The following is a 23,106-nucleotide window of genomic DNA, read 5'->3' on the forward strand; positions in this document are numbered from 1 at the left end:
GCTGCCCTGGGGCTGGTCGCTGTCACAGCCCCAAGGGGGGAACTTGTCTTGGGGATGTGTGCTCCTGCTTCCTGCCCCGCCTTGGCGGCCAGCTCCCCTGGTTCCTCTGGGCCCAGCTCCAGGAGGCTGAGGAAGGTAAGCCCACCACCCCTGCTCCCCCCTTATTCCCCTTGCCTGAGACTTGGCAGAGGGGACAGGGGACAGACCCCAGCCGGCAGGGAACGTCTCCGCTCTGGGTCCGGTCCCACCTCCCTGGCCAGTGTGCAGATCTGACGCTGGTGGTGGGCTTTGCTGGGTGCACAGGCTCTTGTGCCCTTCTCTGTGGCAGGGCCCTCTGTCCTGTTCAGCTGTGGCCTGGGGAGGCCCATCTGGCAGCTAGGAGCTGTCACTTGGGCTTCCTTACCCTGTGTCTGGGGCGGGGCCATCCAGGGTCACTTGGAGGAGGGAGGAGGGTAGAATAGGCCTGGGCACCCTAAGTCCTGCATGTGGGGAACAACTCTGAGGAAGTCGATGAGGCTTTCTGTTGGGTTCCAGGAACCCTGCGGGGGGATCCTCTGGCCTGCGCCAACGCCCTCCTGCCCCCTTTGAGAAGCCACCAGAAGACTGCATGATTTGAGGGAGCCGCCTTTGGCCCGGCAGCTTCTGGAAAACAAGCCCCTTGAGGCCCAATCTTGGGTCCTGTCAGGGAAACAGCCCTAAGTTGCTGGGAAGAAGGGAGACGTCTGGGGTCAGGGTCAAGGGGGCAGGGAGGCTGTCAGGGGAGGAGACCCCCTTCCCTGTGGCCATTGGAGGGATGGAAAAGACACCATGGTTGGTGGGGCCCAAGGGAGGAGCCCCTTATCCTAAGAAAGGGCTGAGAAAGGGCCAGCTTTCTGCTTGGCAGTCTTGGGCTCCCTACTTCCTGCCTGGAGGCCAGTGCAGGCCAGCACTCCTGCCAGGAGGGGCACTGTCGTGCTGGGGGCCCTCTCCTCGGGACCTTGAACTCACGTGAGTGTGGAGTGTAGGGGAGAGGTCCGGGGGCCGCAGAGGAAAGTTGGGGGCTGCTGGGACTATTATCTGATGCTCTAGAACTACACGAGGTCACCGAGGCCAGTGAGTGCTCACCAAGGTTTCTGGGGACTAGTGTTTGCCGGGGGTGGGCTAGGCGGTGAGGAGAGCAGGTGTGTCAACACAGGAAGGCAGGCTGGAGGTGAGTGGGGTGGAAGGGAGGGAAGGAGAGAGGGGAAGGCGAGGAAGGGAGGAAAGGTCAGAGAGGCAGTGCCCAGAATGAGCGGGAGGGGCGGGGGCCAGCTCTTCACCCTCCGGGTCCAGTTGCCCCAACAAAGCACCCGCGGTTATTGCTTAACAATGCATCCCCCAGTAGCCTACGTGTCTCTCCAGATCTGTGCATACACAGCCTCCTCCGTTTTAAATCTTTTTAAAACTTTTTGGCCGTGCCATGCAGCCTGCGGGATCTTAGTTCCCCAGCCAGGGATGGAACCCGTGCCCCGGAAGTGGAAGTGCCAAGTCCTAACCACTGGATGGCCAGGGAAGGCATAATTAATTTTCCAGACAGTGGCAGACTCCCCCCCCGGCCCCTCCCATTTTGCAGCACCACCACCAGGTGAGAGTCCTGGTTCCCAGGCTTCGAGCACAGTGCACTGTCACTCCTCAAGGGGTGGGGGACATATGCAACCTGAGATGGCTTAGAGACCATGTGGTCTCTTAACTGTGGGATTTTGTTTTTTATTTTCAATTTCTTTCAGCTGAGGAAAAATTCACATAACATAAAAATAACCATTAGCCATTTAAAAATGCGCATTTCAGTGGCAATGAGTATATTCGCAATGTTGTGCAACCATCACCTCTATCTACTCCCAGAATATTTTTATCGTCTTAAAAGGTGAGAAGAGGGCTTCCCAGGTGGTGCAGTGGTTGAGAGTCCGCCTGCCGATGCAGGGGACACGGGTTTGTGCCCCGGTCCAGGAAGATCCCACATGCCGCGGAGCGGCTGGGCCCGTGAGCCATGGCCGCTGAGCCTGCGCGTCCGGAGCCTGTGCCCCGCAACGGGAGAGGCCACAACAGTGAGAGGCCCGCGTACCGCAAAAAAAAAAAAAAAAAAAAAGAAAAAAAGGTGAGAAGAAATGTCTATTGTTTTCGCTACTCAGTTTGTGGAACTTTGTTACAGCAGCCACAGAAAAATGAACTTGACATGGGTTGTAGACCTAAAAGTAAAAGCTAAAACTAAAACTATATATAAATAAAACATGGGGGAAAACCTTTGTGACCTTGGTCTATGCAAAGTTTTCTTAGACAGGAGACAAAAAACAATCATAAAAGGAAAAACTGATAAATTAGACTTCATCAAAAATCCAAACTTTTGCTCTTTAAAAGATACTATTATGAAAATGAAAAGACAAGCCACTGGCTTGGAGAAAAGAAAATATTTTTATGACAGAGGGCTCGTATCCAGGATATGTTTTGCATGCACGTGCGCACGCGTGCACGCGCACACACACACGTAAACTCCTGCAAGTCAATAAAAATGAGACAAACATCCTAATTTTAAAAAACGGGCAAAAGGGACTTCCCTGGTGGTCCAGTGGTTAGGACTCTGTGCTTCCACCGCTAGGGGGCACAGGTTCGATCCCCGGTCAGGGGACTAAGATCCTTCATGCCCTGTGCATGTGGCCGAATGAGGAACAAAAAAACAGGCAAAAGATTTGAATACACAATGTCACAAAAGATGAATAAGAATGGCAATAGCAACACAACATTGTAAATCAATTATACGCCAATAATTTTTTTTTAAAAACGGTAAAAAAACAAGTGAAAAGATGCTCACCAGCTTCATGGTGACAGCAAGCAGATGGGCAGCCACCTGGGGCTGGGCGGAGGGAACCCAGAGGGGCCTCTGGGCTGATGGAAATGGCCTGTATCTTGGCTGGAGGGTGGTTAAAAGGGGTATGTATTTGTCAAAACTCATTGAACTGTACCCTTAAAGTGGGGTCATTTATTGTCTGTAAATTATACCCCAATAAAGCTCATTTTAAAAGAAAACAGGAAAAGAAGGCAACTAATGAAACTGGTTACCTAAAGGGGTCGGAGGGAACCGGGCGATAGGGATGCGAGGGAGTGATGTTCCTCTGGATGTGTCTCTTCTGATGCAGTTTTGACTTCTGGACACATGTTGCTATTTTACATACTAAAAATAAATCAACAGGATGGGGGGAAAAGCTAAAACGGAATACAAACAAATTCTCCCAAGTGTATTTCAAATGAATAACATAGCTATATTAAAAGGAAAGATTTTTCGTTTTTGGCCGTGCTCTTCTTGGCTTGTGGGATCTCGGTTCCCCGACCAGGGATTGAACCCGGGCCACGGCAGTGAAAGCCTAACCACTAGGCCACCAGGGAACTCCCATAAAGGGAAATTTTTTTTAAAAGCTACCCAAGGGACTTCCCTGGTGGTTCAGTGGTTAAGAATCCATCTTCCAATGCAGGGGATGGGGGTTCGATCCCTGTTTCTGGGAACTAAGATACCATGAGTGGCACGGCCAAAAAAACAAAAACAAAACAAAAAACCAATAATGGATTACAGTCCATCGAATAAAATCCACATCCCCGAGTCCACACTGATAATGAATATATAGATAGATGAACAGAGGAGCTGTTCCTGACAGGAGAATGCCAATGAATGAATGTAGGAGGGATCATGGAGGGAGAAGAATCACTGTTTTGTAACCATCAGAGTAATCATTGATTTAGGCAAGAATTATCAATGACTGGTAACATTTTGGTAAAAACAGAATATTTACCTAGTTTCAAAGTATCTTCCTACAAGCTGCTTTTTAGTTACAAAGGGAAAAATAATAACTGTCCACTTGAGAAACTGGCAGTCACCACCTTAACCAAATGCTTAAAGTTAACATCACAGTGAAGGGACAAAACAATAACACTTGCCTCCTGATAAGAAGCACAGAGAGGGCCTGGTAGCCTCCCAACACCACACAGCCCAAATCGCACCCTGAGAAAACATCGGACAAATCCAACCTGAGGACGTTCTGCCAAACACCTGGCCTGCACTCTTCAAAAATGTCCATGTCATGAAAGGCCAAGAAAAGCAGAGGAATGTTCCAGATTAAAGGGAACCAAAGAGACATGAGAACGAATGCCATGTGGGATCCTAGACTGGATCCTGGATCAGAAAAAACATCATGAGGACAATTGGTGAAATTCGAATGAGACCTTAGATAAAATAATATTATCGTATTAACATTAACATTTCTGATGTTGATAGTTATGCTTTGGTTATGTAAGAGTCTATAATAATTATACAGTAATTATGCTGTGGTTATGAAATACAGAATGAAGTATTTAGGGGCAAAGGGGTAAGCTGTATGCAGACATAGTTACTTAGACATAGTTGATAGCTTACTTAGACATAGTTGATAAAAATATTATTTTTATATGTAATAAACACATATGCACCCACAAGTGAGAGGGAGAGAGAGAATGAGAAAGCAAATGGAACAAAATATGAACTCTTGGTGAATGTGGGTTAAGGGTACATGGGAGCTTTCTGTACTATTCTTACAGCTTTTTTGTAAGTCTGAAATAATTTCAAATTGTTAAAAAGAAAGCTACCGCTTCTATCCAACATTGACTGGAGGGTGTAGCCAGGGCAATTAGGCAACACAATGAAATAAAAGGCGTCCAGATTGGAAAGGAAGAAGTAAAACTATCTCTATTCTCAGATGACATAATCTTGTAGGTGCAAAATCCTAATAATCTTCTAAAAAATATATTAGAACTAATAAATGAGTTCAGCAAAGTTGCGGGATGAAAGATCATTACACAAAAATCAGTCGTACTTCTGTGCCACAGCAGTAAACAATGTTGTTTACAATAGCATTATAAAGAATAAAAGACTTAGGAATGAATTTAACAATAGAAATGCAAGACTTGTACACTGTGAACTAGACAATGTCATTGAAAGACAATAAAGAAAACCTGAATAAATGGAAAAATATTTAGTTAGGGTTCTCCAGAGTAACAGAACAGGACACACACACACACACACACACACACACACGATTTATTTTGAGCAATTAGCTCATGAGATTGTGAGGGCTGGCAAGGTGGCAAGTCTAAAATTTGTAGAGCAGGTCGGCAAGCTGCAGCCTCAAGCAGGACTTCTACGTTACAGTCTTGAGGCAGAATATCTATTTCTCCTGGAAACCTCAGTTTTTGCTTTTAAGGCCTTCAACTGAGTGGACAAGACTCACCCACATTATGGAGGGTAATCTTTACTTAAAGTCAACCGATTGTCGATGTTGACCACACCTACAAAATTCCTTCACAGCAACACTTAGATGAGAGTTTGATTAAATAGCTGCAGACTACAGCCTCGCCAAGTTGAAATTAACACACATAAAGTTAATCATTACAGCCCATGCTCATGGATGGAAAGAATCTTGTTAAGATGGCAACACTCTCCAATTGATTTACAGATTCAATTCAATCCCTATCAAACTCTTGCTGGCTTTTTTGAAGAAACTGACAAGCTCATCCTCAAATTCATATGGGGCAGACCGGGAGGACTGCTAAGGGGTATATGGGGGCTTGCTTCAAGGGTGATGAGAATGTTTTGGAATCTGGTAGTGGGGATGGTTGCACAACTTTGTGAATATACTAAAAGTCATTGAATGTTTCACTTTACATGAGTGACTTACATGACAGATGAATTATAGGTCAATAAATCTGTTTAAAAAGAAAAGGAGGGCTTCCCTGGTGGCGCAGTGGTAGAGAGTCCGCCTGCCGATGCAGGGGACACGGGTTCGTGCCCCGGTCCGGGAAGATCCCACGTGCCGCGGAGTGGCTGGGCCCGTGAGCCATGGCCGCTGAGCCTGCGCGTCCGGAGCCTGTGCTCCACAACGGGAGAGGCCACAACAGTGAGAGGCCCGCGTACCAAAAAAAAAAAAAAAAAGAAAAGGAAACCAAGGGAATGAAATCCTCCGATTCAGGGCCGCGGTGGCTGGCTGGGGAAGGGGCCAGGTGTAAATGGCCGACAGCCTCAAGTCCTCGTGCTGAGCATCTGCATGTTATTAGCCGCGGGCCCTCCGGATTAAGGACCGTCGGGGGGAGAGTATCCTGAGCCAGGACCGCGAGTCCCCGGCTGGTGTGCGCCCTAAGGATTGGGACACCGGAGGCCGCGCACCGGCGGCAGGTGGCCCCGGGCGCGCCTCCGAGCACCGGGGCGGGGTCTGCGCGTGCCCCGGGTCCTAGGGGGTGTGTGGCGCGGGGGCGCGCGGGTCCCAGGGTTGCGGGAGGCGGCGGTCCGGGGCGGGGGGTGGCGGGGGAGAGGCGCGCGCCGCGGACGCGGCCATTGCGCGAGGGGGGTCGGCTCGCTGGGCGGGGACCCGGGCCGCTCACGGGGGCCCGGGCTAAGCACTGGGCCTCTCCCGGCCCCAGGGAGGGGCGGTCCCCGCCCGCGAGCCCTGCCGCTCGGCCCTCCCTGGGCGCCCCCGCCCGGCGCGGTGGTACGGTCCGGGTTTAAAAGGCCCTGGCGGCCGCGGGCCGGCCCAGTGTGTGGGCGGTGGCGGCGGCGCGGGCGCGCGGGGTGTAAGGCGAGGGGTGCGGCGGCGGGGGCGCGCGAGTGGGGCGGTGTGGGGCTCGAGGGCGCGTCCACGTGGCCGGCGGGCGGCCACCCGGAGCCAGCGGCGGCGGAGGGACAGGTAGGTGGCCTCCATCCCCCCGCCGCCTGTGCGGGGCCGGCCTGCTCGGCGGCCCTGGGCTCCGGCAGCTCGGGGATTCGGCTCGGCCTTTAAGGGGTCGGGCCCTGCCCCTGCCTCTCGGGCGCCGGCCTGACTGGTCCTTCGTGCCCGGCGCCGGTAGGGACGGTCCGTCCGCGGCTAGCCCCCGGCCCGATGGGGACCCTTTGTGGCGGAGGAGCGGCCCCTGCAAGGACTGCTGCGGCGCCTCCATCCACTAGGGTCCTCGTGGATCTGCCGGGGGGGGGGGCAATCCCTGGTGGGGGCAGGGCGAGCCGGGCAGGCAGCACCGCGCGGGGCGTTGGGGAGCGGGCGCTAGAGCCAGGTCTCTGCGAGGGTCTGTCCCCACCCTCGGGCTCTGCTGGCAGGGCCGTAGCAGAGAGGCTGGGTGTGCCTGTGATGCCCGAGGCTCCCGGTTACAGGCTGAGGTTTGGGATGGGCACTTGGGCTGCAAATTCTGCCTTTCCAGGTCTCCCTCCCGACCTGTCCCATCCCCATTCTTAGGCCTGTATTCCTGTGCGGTGTGGAGGAGGTGAGGGTGGCATGAGGCCTCCCTTCTCCGTCTTCCTTTCTTCTCTGGCTCTTGCATTAAGGATCCAGGATGCGGACCTGACAAAAGAGCCCCAGAGAGATGATCAGCCTGAGCTGAAACTTTGCAGTTCCAAGCTGGGTCTTCTCCTTGTTCTAGCAAATGCATTTTTTCCCCTTTCCTTGGTTGCTGCCTCGGTTTGGTCCCCCGCACCCTCCCCAAGCTGAGTAACTTGGTCTCCTTTGGGGCTTGGGCACTGAGAGGGTATCGCTGAGCCCTGCCCCCTTGGCTGCCACGACACTTCTCTGCTGTCTTTGCTGCCTGGCGCTGGCCGAGGGCTGGGTGTGGCCTAGGGGCGAAGACCCAGCCGAGCCTAGTACTGCTCCTGTGGTCCCCCACCCCGTCTCCCCAAAGTCTCAGCTGTGTCTCAGAATGCTGCTCCCCTTCCATAGGGCTCCTTGGGCCCCCCTGCATCTCCCCTTCCCCAGCTAACGTGTGGATTCGGAGGGAGAGCCGCGCAGGGCTGCCTGGGCATCCGTCTGGCTGTGCCTGAGCAGAGCCTGACTTATGTCTGTCTCTGTGCTTTGCTCTGGGGGCAGGCGACTCGGCTTTGTGTTCCAGCCGGTAGGCTAGGCAGGCTCCTCCTGGACAGCCAGCAGACGGAGGCCCCTGGGGCGAGGAGGCAGCCGGGGCCAGGAAGGTGGAAGTGGCAGCCCTGGTTCCCATCTGGTCTCAGGCTTTGATGCCTCAGACCTCTGTCCTGGGGTGGTGTCCTGACACCAATTTGCGATTGTTCTCTCCCTACCTTTTCTCCTTTCCCCAGCTAGGGTGTGAGGCACGTCTGTGGCCTTGGCTTGCCCACGGTTGGGTTGCTCTTGTGTGCGGCTGGCCACCCTCAGCTCTGGGATCTGGTGTTTGGCTTCTCCTTCCTGGAGGGCCCCCCCACCCTGCCTTTCCTAGCATCTGGCTCTGCTGCCCCCTTGGGTGTGGCCCAGCTGAGGCGAGGCCTCCTGGCTCCTTTCCAGCAGTGGGTGGGGGATGATTGATGGCCCCCAAGTCTGCCTGTGCTCTCTGCTCACTCGTGCGCCCTGGCGGAGGCCCCTCCTCTCTCCCAGCCGTGGTCGCCATCTGGGGCTCTGGTATGGTGGTGGGCGACTGGCCTCCACCCTCTGTGGCGTGGCTCTCGGCCTGCTGGGGGCCCTAGGCCAGGCAGGGCCGGAGGCGGCTGGGCGCCCTGGGCCGGGGGCCTCTGACCGGCACTCCCCGTCTCTCCTCAGGCCCACCCCCGGGGCAGCTGCCGGCCATGCCCGCCGTCGGCCTCCTCCTGCTGTTCCTCCTTGCCGTGGGGCGGGCCCTGGGTGGCAGCACGCCCTTCCCTGCCTTCTCAGTGACGGACACCTCGCTCACCCATCTGGCCGTGCACCGGGTGACCGGGGAGGTGTTTGTGGGTGCGGTGAATCGCGTCTTCAAGCTGGCCCCCAACCTGACCGAGCTGCGGGTCCACATCACGGGGCCCGTCGAGGACAACGCTCGCTGCTACCCACCCCCCAGCATGCGTGTCTGTGCCCACCGCCTGGCGCCTGTGGACAACGTGAACAAGCTGCTGCTCATAGACTACGCAGCCCGCCGCCTGGTGGCCTGCGGCAGCATCTGGCAGGGCATCTGCCAGTTCCTGCGCCTGGACGACCTCTTCAAGCTGGGCGAGCCGCACCACCGCAAGGAGCACTACCTGTCGGGGGCCCAGGAGCCGGACTCCATGGCGGGCGTCATCGTGGAGCAGGGCCAGGGGCCCAGCAAGCTGTTCGTGGGCACCGCCGTGGATGGCAAGTCTGAGTACTTCCCCACGCTGAGCTCCCGAAAGCTCATCGGCGACGAGGACGGTGCTGACATGTTCAGTCTGGTGGGTGAGCCCGCCCACCTGCTCGGGCTCTCGCAGGCTGTCCGGCCCCCAACCCCTCCCCCACCTCCCTTCTCGCCCCTCTGAAGAGCCAGCTCCCGTGCCCTCCTGCCTTCACTCTGTCCTGGCTCTGCCTCTGGAGCCTTTCTGGCCTGGGGTCCTGTGACCACGTGGGTCGGGGGCAGGGAGATTGTGAGGGAAGACCCCCGGGGGCCATGTTGTGGGCGCAGGGCCAGGCTGGGTGGCGGGGGCCCCGGGGCCACGGTTGGGGAGGTCGAGGGTGGACCTAGGCCTCGTCCCAGGCTGTGTCCTCCACCTGCTCCCCAGGTGTACCAGGACGAGTTCGTCTCCTCTCAGATCAAGATCCCCTCAGACACGCTGTCCTTGTACCCAGCCTTCGACATCTACTACGTCTACGGCTTCGTGAGCGCCTCCTTCGTGTACTTCCTGACACTGCAGCTGGATACCCAGCAGACACTGCTGGACACGGCAGGCGAGAAATTCTTCACGTCCAAGATCGTGCGCATGTGCTCGGGGGACTCGGAGTTCTACTCGTACGTGGAGTTCCCCATCGGCTGCTCCTGGCGCGGCGTGGAGTACCGCCTGGTGCAGAGCGCCCACCTGGCCAAGCCCGGCCTGCTGCTGGCCCAGGCCCTGGGTGTGCCGGCCGACGAGGACGTCCTCTTCACCATCTTCTCTCAGGGCCAGAAGAACCGGGCCAGCCCGCCGCGGCAGACCATCCTCTGCCTCTTTACCCTCAGCAGCATCAACGCCCACATCAGGCGCCGCATCCAGTCCTGCTACCGTGGGGAGGGCACGCTGGCCCTGCCTTGGCTGCTGAACAAGGAGCTGCCCTGTATCAACACCGTGAGCCCTCACCCGCCCCACCCCTGCCCCCGGGCTGGGCCCTCTGCCCCTTCCTGGGTGTGCGGGGCCAGCCCAGGCAGTCGTACGGCAGCTGATGGGCCGCCGCGTGTGCCAGCCTGGGCTCAGTCTTGGGAACGACAGCTTAGCCCGGGGTCCCCCGCCCCCGTCCTCCCCTCCCTGCCTCTGCTGCTACCCACCACCTCTCTGTGTGGACCAGCTTGCTCTCCCCGCTGCTGCCTGCTCGCCTCCCTCCTCAGCCCCCGATTTCCTGTGGGGTCCTGGGGCAAACAGTTGGTCTTGGCTGGTAAGGAGCGAGCTCCAGATTCTGCTCCCTCCTAGAACATGGGCTCTCATTGCCTCTCTCCAGCTGGTGCCCCAGGCTCTTACTCACGCGTCCTCCTCCTGTCTCCCCAGCCCATGCAGATAAACGGAAACTTCTGCGGGCTGGTGTTGAACCAGCCGCTGGGCGGCCTGCACGTGATCGAGGGCCTGCCCCTGCTAGCCGACAGTACTGATGGCATGGCCAGTGTGGCCGCCTACCCCTACCAGCAGCACTCTGTGGTCTTCATCGGCACCCGCAGCGGCAGTCTGAAGAAGGTGAGCCCTGGAGCGCTCGGCGTGTGGGCGTCAGGGCGCACTGAGATGCAGACGAGGGCTGGGGTCAAGAACGTGCGGCTGAGCCCTGCAGCACCTTGGATGGGGCCTGGCCCCTGGGGGAAGGGGGACTTCCCAGGCTGGGGCCCAGGAGCCCAGCTGTGCTCCACGGGTGGCCTCTCAGCCACCCATGCTTGCAGTGCCACCGCCCGCCGTGGCCTGAACTGCTGGCTTCCTGTGGCTCTGGGGGCAGACCGGGCCCACCTCCGGTGCTCCCTACTGGGAGAGCAGGAACCGTCGTTGCTGGGTCCTCAGTCGAATGAACGTGGGCACGGGGGCTGCAGTGCCGGCAGGGCCGCAGCTGCTCCTGTTCCAGGGTGTTCTGAAGGGACAGGAGTCAGGACAACTGCCGCATTCCCTTCCTGCTCACCTGGGGGATGTGGGGCTGGCCCTGGGGGCAGGTTTGTGAAGGGAGCCACCGAGCTCTTGGCGCCTGGTCTGCTTCCCTCCTGGTCCCCGTCTTGCGTTTGTCACAGCTTTATTGGGGTGTAAGTGCCGTGTCACAGCCCCCCCTCCCCGTTTAAAGCATACATCTCAGTGATTTCAGTAAGTCCGCGGAGTTACTCAAGCATAACCGCTATCTCATTCCAGGATGTTGCCATGATCCTAGAAATCCCTTCCCTTTTAGCTTTCACACTTTCCCTGTCCCCCAACTCTGGGCAACGCTCATCTCTGTCTCTGTGTCCTGCGTCACACCCAAGGGCCTCCAGGGGGCAGCCTTGGCGTCCTCCTTCCCTGGTCTGTGAGAAAGGGGGCGGCGGGCAGGCTGGGTCCCTGGCTCGAGAATAGGACGCCTGGGAGCGTGGGGTGCTGCTGTGGCGTCAGGTGGCTGGTCTCGTGGCCCAGGTACGGGTCGACGGCTCTCAGGAGGCCCACCTGTATGAGACGGTGCCTGTGGTGGACGGCAGCCCCATACTCCGCGACCTGCTCTTCAGCCCCGACCACCGGCACGTCTACCTCCTGAGCGAGAAGCAGGTGGGCCCGGCGGGTGGGGCGGCGGGGTGGGACGGGGGTGGGGCGGGTGCTGACGCGGCTGCCCCCAGGTGAGCCAGCTCCCGGTGGAGACGTGCGAGCAGTACGCAAGCTGCGCCGCCTGCCTGGGCTCGGGGGACCCGCACTGTGGGTGGTGCGTGCTGCAGCGCAGGTGAGGAGCCCCGAGCGCCCCCTCCCCCGAGCTGTGCCCCCGCGGCCCCCCCTCCCTGCCCTTCTACTTGCTCCGGCTAGCGAGTGGAACCTCTACCCCGAGTGACATCCCTCGGACCCCAGGGGGTGAGGCCGAGGCATGCGGCTGCCTGGTGCCATGGGCTGGGCCGGCTGTCCCCCCCCGTCCCCCCAGGCCCCCGCTGCACTCCCGCTCCGGGCCTTGCTGGGGCAGCTGTGGGATGGGCCTGGCCTGACCCCGCGCAGATGCTGCCGCCATGGGGCCTGTCCGGGCGCCTCGGCCCCGCGTGGCTTCGCCAAGGAGCTGAGCAAGTGTGTCCAGGTGCGGGTCCGGCCCAACAACGTGTCGGTGACGTCGCCTGGGGTGCAGGTGAGTGGTGCGGAGCGTGCGGGTGTAGAGGCCCGTGCACACGTGTTGGGGGCGCTCCCAGCTCTGGGCCCTCTGCTCCCCCCAGCTGACCGTGGCCATAAGCAACGTGCCGGACCTCAGTGCGGGCGTGAGGTGTGCCTTCGAGGAGGTGACCGAGAGCGAGGCCGTCCTGCTGCCCTCTGGAGAGTTACACTGTCCCTCGCCTTCCCTGCAGGAGCTCCGGGCTCTCACCCGGGGGCACGGTCAGTGGCTGGGCCGCGGGGGGCAGGGCTGCTCTCCGTCCACGGCTCACGTGTGGCTCCCCTGGGCTCGCTGCAGGGGCCGCGCGCACCGTGCAGCTGCAGCTGCTCTCCAAGGAGAGCGGCGTGAGCTTTGCTGGGGCTGACTTCGTCTTCTACAACTGCAGCGCCCTCCAGTCGTGAGTGCCGGCCCCCCGACCCCGTCCCCGTGTCTCTGTTGCTCGCGGTGTCGTGTAGGCCTCAGGCGGGCCCCGGTGCCTTTTGCCTTTGGCTCCCCGTGTGTCCCGCAGGTGGGACGGTGAGGGGCCAGGCCCGGTCTTCCCCGTGATTTCTTTTTTTTTTTTTTTAACATCTTTATTGGGGTATAATTGCTTTACAATGGTGTGTTAGTTTCTGCTTTATAACAAAGTGAATCAGTCATACATAAACATATGTTCCCATATGTCTTCCCTGTTGCGTCTCCCTCCCTCCCACCCTCCCTATCCCACCCCTCCAGGCTGTCTCAAAGCACGGAGCCAATATCCCTGTGCCATGCGGCTGCTTCCCACTAGCTATCTACCTTACTACGTTTGTTAGTGTGTATATGCCCATGACTCTCTCTCGCCCTGTCACAGCTCACCCTTCCCCCTCCCCATAACCTCAAGTCCGTTCTCCAGGTTCCCCGTGATTTCTGAAGCCTCTCCCCTCTAGGTGCATGTCCTGCGTCGGCAGCCCTTACCCCTGCCACTGGTGTAAGTACCGCCACGTGTGTACCAGCCACCCCCACGAGTGCTCCTTCCAGGAGGGCAGGGTCCACAGCCCCGAGGTGAGGCGCGCGCCGCACGCGGGGGGGCTGGGCTCTTTTCTGCCTTCGGTCTTGGGGTTTTCTTGGAGCCCCCTTAACCGGGGGCCAGCCCAGCTGGCTGATGGGCGTTCTCCTCTCAGGGCTGCCCTGAGATCCTGCCCAGCGGGGACCTCCTGATCCCAGCAGGTGTCACGCAGCCTCTCACCCTGCGGGCCAAGAACCTGCCGCAGCCCCAGTCGGGCCAGAAGAACTACGAGTGTGTGGTCCGGGTGCAGGGGCGGCAGCAGCGGGTGCCTGCCGTCCGCTTCAACAGCAGCAGCGTGCAGTGCCAGAACGCCTCGGTGAGGCCCACCCGCCCCGCCTCCCTCGGGGGTCCAGGCTGTGCGGGGCTGGGCGTGGTGCAGATCTGTGCCCAGCAGACTCTTCTAGAAGCCTCAGCTGACAGTGGCCAGGGACCTTCTGAGTCTCCTGCTGGGGATTTCTGAGCTGGGGGAGGGGCGGTCTGTCACCTTCACTGGGGTCACGCGGGTCCCTCTCCCCCAGTACTCCTATGAAGGTGACGAGTATGGTGACACCGAGCTGGACTTCTCCGTGGTCTGGGATGGAGATTTCCCCATCGACAAGCCCGCTACCTTCCGAGGTGACCGGCGGGATGGGGCCGAGGAGCTCGCCTCCTGGGGCGGAGAAGGCACGTGCTGGGGCCGGGCCCACAGGGGACACTTCGTCGGGGCCCGTAGCTGCCCCCCAGCGGCGCCTTCTGTGCCCACAGCCCTCCTGTACAAGTGCTGGGCGCAGCGGCCCAGCTGTGGCCTCTGCCTCAAGGCTGACCCTCGCTTCAACTGTGGCTGGTGCATCTCGGAGCATAGGTGCCAGCTGCGGGCCCACTGCCCGGCCCCCAAGACCAACTGGGTGCACCCAAACCAGAAGGGCGCTCGCTGCAGCCACCCCCGCATTGCCCAGGTGGGCCTCCCCACCACCCGCCGCCCTCTGGGTACCCACTGCCTCAGCTCACCCTCCCGCCTCCCCTCCTGCTCCGCAGATCCACCCGCTCATGGGGCCCAAGGAGGGAGGCACCCGGATCACCATCGTGGGCGAGAACCTGGGCCTCACCTCCCGAGACGTGGGCCTGCGGGTGGCCGGCGTGCGCTGCAACTCCATCCCCGCCGAGTACGTCAGTGCCGAGAGGTGAGTGCGGCTGTGCGGGCGCTGGGCCTCCCCGCAGCCTGTGGCCGGGCGCCCGGGCCTGACCTCCGACCTGACCCGACCCCTAGGATCGTGTGTGAGATGGAGGAGTCGCTGGTGCCCAGCCCGCCACCAGGGCCTGCGGAGCTCTGCATCAGCGACTGCTCGGCTGACTTCCGCACGCAGTCTGAGCAGCTCTACAGTTTCGTGGTACGTGGGCTGCCCGCCCCCTTCCCTCTCCCACTCCTTCCTGGCAGGGGCTGTGGCCTGGCCCTGTTGGGCGCCCGCCGTCTCCCCGCTCCCCTCAGGGCTGCTTCTCCCGTAGACGCCCACGTTCGACCGCGTGAGTCCCAGTCGGGGCCCAGCCTCGGGGGGCACGCGGATCACCATTTCCGGTCATTCTCTGGATGCCGGCAGCAGAGTCACAGTGACCGTGAGAGACGGCGAGTGCCAGTTCGTGAGGTGAGTGTTGCGGGCGGGGGCCGTGGGGCCGGCAGGTGGCAGCCCTGGGCAGCCTGCTCCAAGTCCCCGCTTGCTGGCGTAGGAGGGATGCGGAAGCGATCGTGTGCATCTCGCCTGTCTCCACCCTGGGCCCGAGCCAGGCCTCCATCACCCTGGCCATCGACCGCGCCAACATCTCCAGTCCCGGCGTCCTCTACACCTACACCCAGGACCCCACCGTCACTCGCCTCGAGCCCACCTGGAGCATCATCAAGTAAGGCCCTCGGGAGAATGGGCCTGGCTGGCAGAGGGGAGGCTGGGGGCCAGGCCTCGCCTGGTGACCAGGTGACCTAGGGTTGGGGAGGCCCTGGGCTCCCATGGCAGCCTCGATAACACTCCAGGGCTGGGCTCAGGGTGGTGGGGAGGAAGCCTGAGGCCCCTCACCCCCATACCTAGTGGAAGCACCTCCATCACCGTGAGTGGGACCCACCTGCTGACGGTCCAGGAGCCCCGGGTCCGGGCCAAGTACCGAGGCATCGAGACCACCAACGTGAGTGCCAGCTGCCGCCATCCCACCCCTGACCCTCTGCCTGCTGTGGCCTCACGTGCTGGGCTGCCCACCTTTGTCCCCACAGACGTGCCAGGTGATCAACGACACCGCCATGCTGTGTAAGGCCCCTGGCATCTTCCTGGGGCGGCCCCAGCCGCAGGCCCAGGGTGAGCACCCTGACGAGTTCGGCTTCCTGCTGGACCATGTGCAGACGGCCCGTTCCCTCAACCGGTCCTCCTTCACCTACTACCCCGACCCCAGCTTCGAGCCACTTGGGCCCTCTGGGGTCCTGGATGTCAAACCTGGCTCCCACGTAGTGCTGAAGGTGCCAGTGTGGTGGGCGCCTAGGGCGGGAGGGGTGGGGCGGTGGGGAGCCCTGGCCAGCAGCGCTCTCCATCTGCAGGGCAAGAATCTGATCCCTGCGGCGGCCGGCAGCTCCCGCCTCAACTACACGGTGCTGATCGGGGGCCAGCCGTGCACGCTCACCGTCTCGGACACGCAACTCCTGTGCGACTCCCCCAGCCAGACGGGCCGGCAGCCGGTCATGGTGGGTAGGGGGCAGGGAGGCTGCCAGAGCAGCCTGGGGCGGGGGTGCGGGTCAGCTTACGGCGCCTGTCCCTGCAGGTGCTGGTGGGCGGCCTGGAGTTCTGGCTGGGCACCCTGCACATCACGGCCGACCGGGCGCTGAGCCTGCCGGCCGTGGTGGGGCTGGCGGCGGGGGGCGCGCTTCTGCTGCTGGCCATCACTGCCGTGCTGGTCGCCTACAAACGCAAGACTCAGGATGCCGATCGCACGCTCAAGCGCCTCCAGCTCCAGATGGACAACTTGGAGTCCCGGGTGGCCCTGGAATGCAAGGAAGGTGCCTGCATGGGGGTGGGGGTGGGGCAGGTGGCAGGGGCTCCCTCCTCCCTCTCTGCTCACTGTCTCTCACCGGCCCTCCCCAGCCTTCGCTGAGCTGCAGACAGACATCAACGAGCTGACGAACCACATGGATGGCGTGCAGATCCCCTTCCTGGACTACCGGACCTACGCCGTGCGCGTGCTCTTCCCGGGCATCGAGGCCCACCCAGTGCTCAAGGAGCTGGATGTGAGTGCCCCCTGTTGCCTGCCCATGCCCTGTCACCCCCAGGGCCACCTCCACCGTCTGAGATGCCCTGTCCCCCCCGCCCCCAGACACCTCCCAATGTCGAGAAGGCCCTGCGTCTCTTTGGGCAGCTGCTGCACAGCCGCGCCTTCGTGCTCACCTTTATCCACACTCTGGAGGCTCAGAGCAGCTTCTCCATGCGCGACCGTGGCACTGTGGCCTCGCTCACTATGGTGGCCCTGCAGAGCCGCCTCGATTATGCCACGGGGCTGCTCAAGCAACTGCTGGCGGACCTCATCGAGAAGAACCTCGAGAGCAAGAACCACCCGAAGCTGCTCCTGCGCAGGTACTTGGGTCCCCCTCCGCCAGTCCTGCCCCTCCCCTGGGAAGCCCAGCCCTGCCCGGCCGGGGCCCCAGCACCCCTTTCACCCTAGGACCGAGTCCGTGGCTGAGAAGATGCTCACCAACTGGTTCACCTTCCTGCTGCATAAGTTTCTGAAGGTGCGTGCGCTCAAAGGGCAAGCGGGGGGCGAGGGGATGTGAGGAAGCAGTCGGCCGCAGGCGGGCGGCAAGCTGTGTCCCGGCCCTGGCTGCAGGAGTGCGCCGGGGAGCCGCTCTTCCTGCTGTTCTGCGCCATCAAGCAGCAGATGGAGAAGGGCCCCATCGACGCCATCACGGGCGAGGCGCGCTACTCCCTGAGCGAGGACAAGCTCATCCGCCAGCAGATCGACTACAAGACGCTGGTGAGCGGGGGTCCAGGTGCGCAGGGTATCGGGCCTGAGGGGAAGCCTCACCCAGGACCCACCCTGTGGTCCCCCTCGCCCTCAGACCCTGCACTGTGTGTGCCCGGAGAGCGAGGGCAGCGCTCAGGTCCCGGTGAAGGTTCTCAATTGTGACAGTATCACCCAGGCCAAAGACAAGCTGCTAGATGCTGTGTACAAGGGCATCCCCTACTCTCAGCGTCCCAGAGCTGAGGACATGGACCTAGGTGAGGCCCCTGCCCTCTCCTCCTGGGCCCCCCCACCTCCTGTGGCCACGTTACCTTGGCTGGCGTTCACTCTCCCCACCTGAGCTCTGTCCTCTGAGGGCAGTGGGCCCAGGGTCCCAGGGCTCGTGGAGCAGGACCTCAGAGCTGCCTGTGGCCCGCAGAGTGGCGCCAGGGCCGCATGGCCCGCATCATTCTCCAGGACGAGGATGTCACCACCAAAATCGAGTGTGACTGGAAGAGGGTCAACTCACTGGCCCACTACCAGGTGAGGAGCCGGAGGTCGCCTCACGCCCAGGGCCCTTGTGAGCCATGGCCCTGCCCTGAGGCCACAGGAGTAGGGGTCCCGGCCCCTCCCCTCTCTGGCCCCCGCGCCACAGGCCCCCCTTGGGTAGCCACCCCACACGTGCCCTGCCGGGCCAGGGTAGGCGGTGGCTCAGGCCCCTTGGCTTCTCGGCCTCCTGCATTGCCCCCCTCTCTGTCTCTGGGATTTGCAGGTAACAGACGGTTCCTTGGTGGCACTGGTGCCCAAACAAGTGTCAGCTTACAACATGGCCAACTCCTTCACCTTCACCCGCTCTCTCAGCCGTTATGGTAGGCGTCCTCGGTGTGGGGTCTCTGCTGGCCCCGTGCCCTGCAAGGCTGTGTCGGCCATCGTGGGGAGCCCCCAGCCCCACCCCGTCTGAGCAGCCAGCCTGGCTCTGGCGGCGCCCCTGGACCCTGCTCTCAGGAGGTCTCTAGTTCCTTAGAGCCTAGAAGTGCAGTGGGCCCGTGAGAGCAGACGGGCCCCCTCGGCCTGCAGGGCTCCCGGGATGGAGGGGAGCGAGAGCCACGGCGATGGCTGGTGTGGCCCCACTGGCCTAAGGGGCACACCACCCTCTGCCCCAGAGAGCTTGCTCCGCACGGCCAGCAGCCCTGACAGCCTCCGCTCTCGGGCGCCCATGATCACGCCCGACCAGGAGACGGGCACCAAGCTGTGGCACCTGGTGAAGAACCACGACCACGCCGACCACCGAGAGGGCGACCGGGGCAGCAAGATGGTCTCGGAGATCTACCTGACGCGGCTGCTGGCCACCAAGGTGCGGGCCTGCCCTGCGCCACCCTGGCCGTAGTGCACGTGCCTTGTAGCCTGGCCTTGGCCCTGGGGTTGGCCTGGGCTGCCTGGGGAAGGGGCCACTGGATTCTTCCAATCCCAAGGGACTTGCTCAGCGCTTTTGCCATGGGAACTGCCACCCTGAGGTCGAGGCCAAGCTTGTCTGAGGGGTGGTGGCTGAGCAGGGAAGCCCTGCTCGTTGTCAAGCCTCCCCGTCCCCATCTGTCCTGCCGTGGGGACGTCCCGCCCTGGCTCCCCGTCAGCTGGTGTCCTTGCTGCGCCCCTGCAGGGCACACTGCAGAAGTTCGTGGACGACCTCTTCGAGACCGTGTTCAGCACGGCGCACCGGGGCTCGGCCCTGCCCCTGGCCATCAAGTACATGTTCGACTTCCTGGACGAGCAGGCCGACCAGCGGCAGATCGGCGATCCCGACGTGCGCCACACCTGGAAGAGCAACTGGTACTGCCGTGCACCGGCCCGCGGGCGGGGGCGTGAGGAGGCTTGGCTGGGGCTCGGGGACCACGGTCAGGATGCCGGCGGGGGCTTGGCTGGTCACCCTGGCAGGAGAGGACAGCGGCCTGGCACTGATGGTGCCGCCGAGCACAGAGAGCAAGTGCGTCTGATTCCGCAGGTGGGCTCTGCCAGGGCTTTGGGAGTCTGGGATGTGGGTAGTGTGGCCAGCGCCCAGAGGTGCCCTTGGCCCTGCTGCTCACCTGGTGATACTGCTGACACAGGGCAGAGGTAACCAGAAGCCCGGTCCCGGGGTTAGCCGTGCGAGGGGGGCGCGTTGAAACTCACCGAGGACGGAAGACCGTCCACTCTGACTTCTCACTGCTTGAAGTCAGGCAGAAAATTAAAGAAGAGGCTGCCAGCTCTCAGTGTGTCACTCTCGCTGCCTGTGGGCCTGCGGAGGTGAGCGCGGATGGGAGGGTGTGTGCAGGGAGATCGCGGAGCTGCAGGCCTTTGTCCCTCTGTCCAGCCTGCCCCTGCGCTTCTGGGTGAACGTGATCAAGAACCCGCAGTTCGTGTTCGACATCCACAAGAGCAGCATCACGGACGCCTGCCTGTCGGTGGTGGCCCAGACCTTCATGGACTCCTGCTCGACGTCCGAGCACCGCCTGGGCAAGGACTCGCCCTCCAACAAGCTGCTCTACGCCAAGGACATCCCCAGCTACAAGAGCTGGGTGGAGAGGTGGGCCCCAGTGTGTGGGGAGGCGGGGCCGGGACCCCAGGGGACGCGGCTGCTGGCGAGGGAAGAAGGCCCGGAGGCTGGCCTGGCAGCCGGGGCAGGGGCTTTGGCTTCTGTGGCGCCTGCTGGCACGACCTCCTCGGGACCCCAACAGGTACTACCGGGACATCGCCAAGATGGCGTCCATCAGTGACCAGGACATGGACGCGTACCTGGTGGAGCAGTCCCGTCTCCATGCCAGTGACTTCAACGTCCTGAGCGCGCTCAGTGAGCTCTATTTCTACGTTACCAAGTACCGCCAGGAGGTGCGTGCCACCCCCTCGGGCCCCTGCTCTTTGGCTCTGAGGGTACAGCTGGTGGCAAAGGCAGGGGCGTGGTGGGGGTCAGCGAGCCCAGCTCTTGGACTCCTCACAGTTCCTCCCCCAACCAGGCCCTTAAGGTGGCACAGGTGACACGCTCTGTAGATGCTGGGATTTGAGGGACCCAGTAGAGAAGCCACTGGCTGGAGCGCAAAGTTCTGGTCCGGCAGAAGTTAGGGGCCGGGAGCACACGGAGGGCTGGGTTGACGGGCTGGGGCCAAAGGTAGGCGCGGTCAGCCCACCTGCCCGGTTTGTGGCTGGAGAGTCAGGGAAGACAGATGCGCCGGCTCCAGGGGTGGATTCCTGGCTGGAGATGAGAATGGGTGGGCCCGGACAGGGCCCCGAGCCTGGATGAGCTCCCCAAGGCGGGGGCCATGGGCAGCTGGAGAGGGAGACGTGGCCCAGGAACTTGAGTGGCCCTGGGACATTCAAGAGGTGGCAGAGAAGAGGGGGGACCGGCTGCAGAGTCTGAGGAGGCTCGGGAGGGGCCCCCGAGTGCCAGACAGGTCCTGGAACACGCGTGAGGACCCCCCCCACCCCCGCCCTGGGCGTCAGGGAGGAGGGAGCGATGGGCTCTGTCGGGTGCTGCCCACCGTCACGGAAGGTGAGGCCCGAGGTCGCGGAGACCTGGGTGAGAGAGGTCTGGGGTGGGGTGGGGGTTAGGAGGGACGGGAAAGGGGGGCCTCCAGTCCAGACCACCCTGTGGGAGGGGCTGTGTGCTGGCTGTTGGAAGGCGGGAAGAGGTTGTGCAGTTGGAGGAGGGGTTGGGGTCAAGGAGGAGCTGCGGGCCCTTTCGGAGGCCAGCCGCTGGGCCCCTCCCACGTGGGAGGGGTGGGGGGCATCGGGGGGGGGGCTTGGCCAGGAGGAGCCCGCCCCTCAAGAGCCCGGCTCTGGGCCTCTTCCCGCAGGTTCTCACCGCTCTGGACCGAGATGCCTCTTGCCGGAAGCAGAAGCTGCGCCAGAAGTTGGAACATATCATCGGCCTCGCATCCAGCAACAGCTAAGGGAGGTGGACCCCGTGAGGAGGGGGCTTCTCAGTCCTGAGCCGTACTCCCGTGCAGAGGGGCGTCTCCCGCCTGGGTCCCGGGGCTGAGCCCTGGATCGGGTGGCATGAGGTCACCGGGCCAAGATGCCCCTGGCACAGCCGGGCCCCCGTCATTAGTGCCTTGCTTTGGGCCCTGCATGGGGAGGGGGTGACCGGACCAAGCCCCCCACCCCGGCAGCAGCAATACCCCCGCCCTCCTGCCCTCGTGCCGGGGGTTGTGGTTGCCCCTGCCCTCCTTGCTATTTATACCCCAACCACCTATTTATTTAATTTATCTCCACCTCACCGTCGTCTCCATCTGTAAATACGCGCCCCCTCCTCCCCCGGACCCCCTACCCCCCCCCCACCCCCGAGGTTGCCAGCCTCACTCACCTTCTCTCCTTGAGCCCTCCCAGCTCCCCTGTGACATGGTCAGCCTTGGCCTAGCCTCTGGCCCCGCCCCCTTGCCTTGGCTGGCCCCACCCATGCCGAGGACGGGCCTCGGCACCAGCAGTCCTTGGGGCCGGTGAGGCACCGAAGTTGCCCTCGGACGGTGGCTCGGCCAAGGGGTCCCCCTGCGGCCACTGCAGCAGCCCCTCCAGACTTCTCGGGCCGGGACTGTACCCCCTCCCGGGGCCCCGTTCTCTCTGAGCGCCTGGAGAGCTCGAACCAGGCTCCTGCCAGGGCGTGAGCTGGGCCTGGGAGCACCGAACCTCCCTTCTCCAGGCCCTGCTGCTAATCCCCCTCAGTGTGGTCTGCGCGTCCGGACCCCTCATCCTCCGCTGCCCTGTCCTGCGCCCGCCCCGAGGGGCAGAGGCAGCAGTGCCTTACTCCTTTGTCCTTCTGCCTCCTCAGAGGAATCTGGCCCCGGCCCGCGCTCCTGGAAACCCAATTGGCCCCTTTTTCTCTTTTTTGCATGAGGTTTTCTTTGTCCCTGTAATTTTTTTTTCCTAATTAAATGTTGAGAAATGGATGCAGTGTGTGGCTTTGTCCTCGGGCAGGTGGCTGCTCCCAGAACGTGGAAGCAGGTGGGGAGGCTGTCGGACTCTGCATGAGCTGCTCGCCCTTGATGGGGGGAAGGGTGACTCGTTGCAGGGTTTCTGAGGACTTGAGGCGCTCTAGGGCGACGTCCAATCCATCAGTGAGTCCTGGTGGCTCCACCTTCAAGACACATGCAGAATCCGCGCCCTTCTCCCCACCTCCACTGCCCCCAACTGGTCCAAGCCGCCCTTGTTGCTTGCCTGGATGCCAGGGTCCCCATTTCTGCCCTGGCCGCCCTCAGCCTCTTCTCAGCTTGGGAGGCACTGGGACCCTCCCTCTTAACATACACGGTGGACCTTGTCCCCACTCTGTTCAAAACCATCCAGGGCTTCATGGCCCCCAAACGCCTTCATATCTGACAACTCTACTGTCCCAAGTGCACTGCAATCACTGTGCTCCTACCTCCCTCCTGCCTCTCACCCTCTTGTGCCACGCACCTGTTCAAGTAAGCCGGGTGGGGAGAAAGCAGGATGCGATGTTAAATAGAGCGGTCAGGAATGATTTCCGGGTGAGTCAGAGGGATCCCCAGAGGAAGAGGGTTCCAGACTGAAGAGAACCAGTGCAAAGGCCTTGAGGCAGTAGCCAGCCTGGCATGTTTTTTTTTTTTTTTTTAATAAACTTACTTGAGGGCTTCCCTGGTGGCGCAGTGGTTGAGAGTCCGCCTGCCGATGCAGGGGACACGGGTTTGCGCCCCGGTCTGGGAAGATCCCACATGCCGCGGAGCGGCTGGGCCCGTGAGCCATGGCCGCTGAGCCTGCGCGTCCGGAGCCTGTGCTCCGCAACGGGAGAGGCCACAACAGTGAGAGGCCCGCGTACCGCAAAAAACAAAACAAACAAAAAAAAAAACCCCAATAAACTTACTTGAGGCAGGAGCCAGCCTGGCATGTTTTTGGTTTTTTTTAATA

At 61.4% G+C, this 23,106-nt stretch overlaps 1 protein-coding gene across 8 annotated transcripts; it reads left to right on the forward strand.

Annotated features, from left to right (window-relative positions):
* Positions 1 to 6,473: 6,473 nt before the first annotated feature.
* PLXNA3 (plexin A3) lies at positions 6,474 to 22,133 on the forward strand. Of its 8 annotated transcripts, XM_027099849.1 has the most exons (33): positions 6,483 to 6,716; positions 8,559 to 9,181; positions 9,506 to 10,045; positions 10,460 to 10,642; positions 11,546 to 11,674; positions 11,743 to 11,843; positions 12,107 to 12,230; positions 12,316 to 12,472; positions 12,549 to 12,648; positions 13,160 to 13,274; positions 13,394 to 13,594; positions 13,797 to 13,893; positions 14,023 to 14,213; positions 14,293 to 14,438; positions 14,525 to 14,645; positions 14,761 to 14,897; positions 14,980 to 15,150; positions 15,333 to 15,426; positions 15,512 to 15,751; positions 15,830 to 15,973; positions 16,051 to 16,285; positions 16,371 to 16,513; positions 16,600 to 16,856; positions 16,945 to 17,011; positions 17,107 to 17,253; positions 17,339 to 17,498; positions 17,660 to 17,763; positions 17,993 to 18,089; positions 18,384 to 18,574; positions 18,878 to 19,047; positions 19,568 to 19,780; positions 19,932 to 20,082; positions 21,045 to 22,133. In XM_027099849.1, the coding sequence occupies exons 2-33, from the start codon at positions 8,585 to 8,587 to the stop codon at positions 21,138 to 21,140; spliced, it is 5,619 nt and encodes a 1,872-aa protein (XP_026955650.1). In that variant the 5' UTR covers positions 6,483 to 6,716; positions 8,559 to 8,584; the 3' UTR covers positions 21,141 to 22,133. The 8 variants fall into 8 exon arrangements, with proteins under 8 accessions (XP_026955653.1, XP_026955648.1, XP_026955646.1 ...); XM_027099847.1 differs by having other exon boundaries at positions 6,479 to 6,716; positions 13,797 to 14,213; positions 17,420 to 17,498; XM_027099845.1 differs by having other exon boundaries at positions 6,479 to 6,716; positions 13,797 to 14,213; positions 16,642 to 16,856.
* Positions 22,134 to 23,106: the final 973 nt, after the last annotated feature.

The sequence above is a fragment of the Aethalodelphis obliquidens genome, unplaced genomic scaffold (assembly GCF_003676395.1).
Source record: "Aethalodelphis obliquidens isolate GAN/ISIS:26980383/991018 unplaced genomic scaffold, ASM367639v1 scaffold146, whole genome shotgun sequence".
NCBI lineage: Eukaryota > Metazoa > Chordata > Mammalia > Artiodactyla > Delphinidae > Aethalodelphis > Aethalodelphis obliquidens.

What these genes read in the sequence shown, in the direction of transcription:
- PLXNA3 (XM_027099844.1), top strand. Translation starts at nt 8,585, where the DNA reads ATGCCCGCCGTCGGCCTCCTCCTGCTGTTCCTCCTTGCCGTGGGGCGG. An exon ending in CGGGCCGGCAGCCGGTCATG is followed by an intron (nt 15,974 to 16,050) that starts GTGGGTAGGGGG and finishes CTGTCCCTGCAG; the next exon opens with GTGCTGGTGGGCGGCCTGGA. An exon ending in CACACCTGGAAGAGCAACTG is followed by an intron (nt 19,048 to 19,567) that starts GTACTGCCGTGC and finishes CCCTCTGTCCAG; the next exon opens with CCTGCCCCTGCGCTTCTGGG.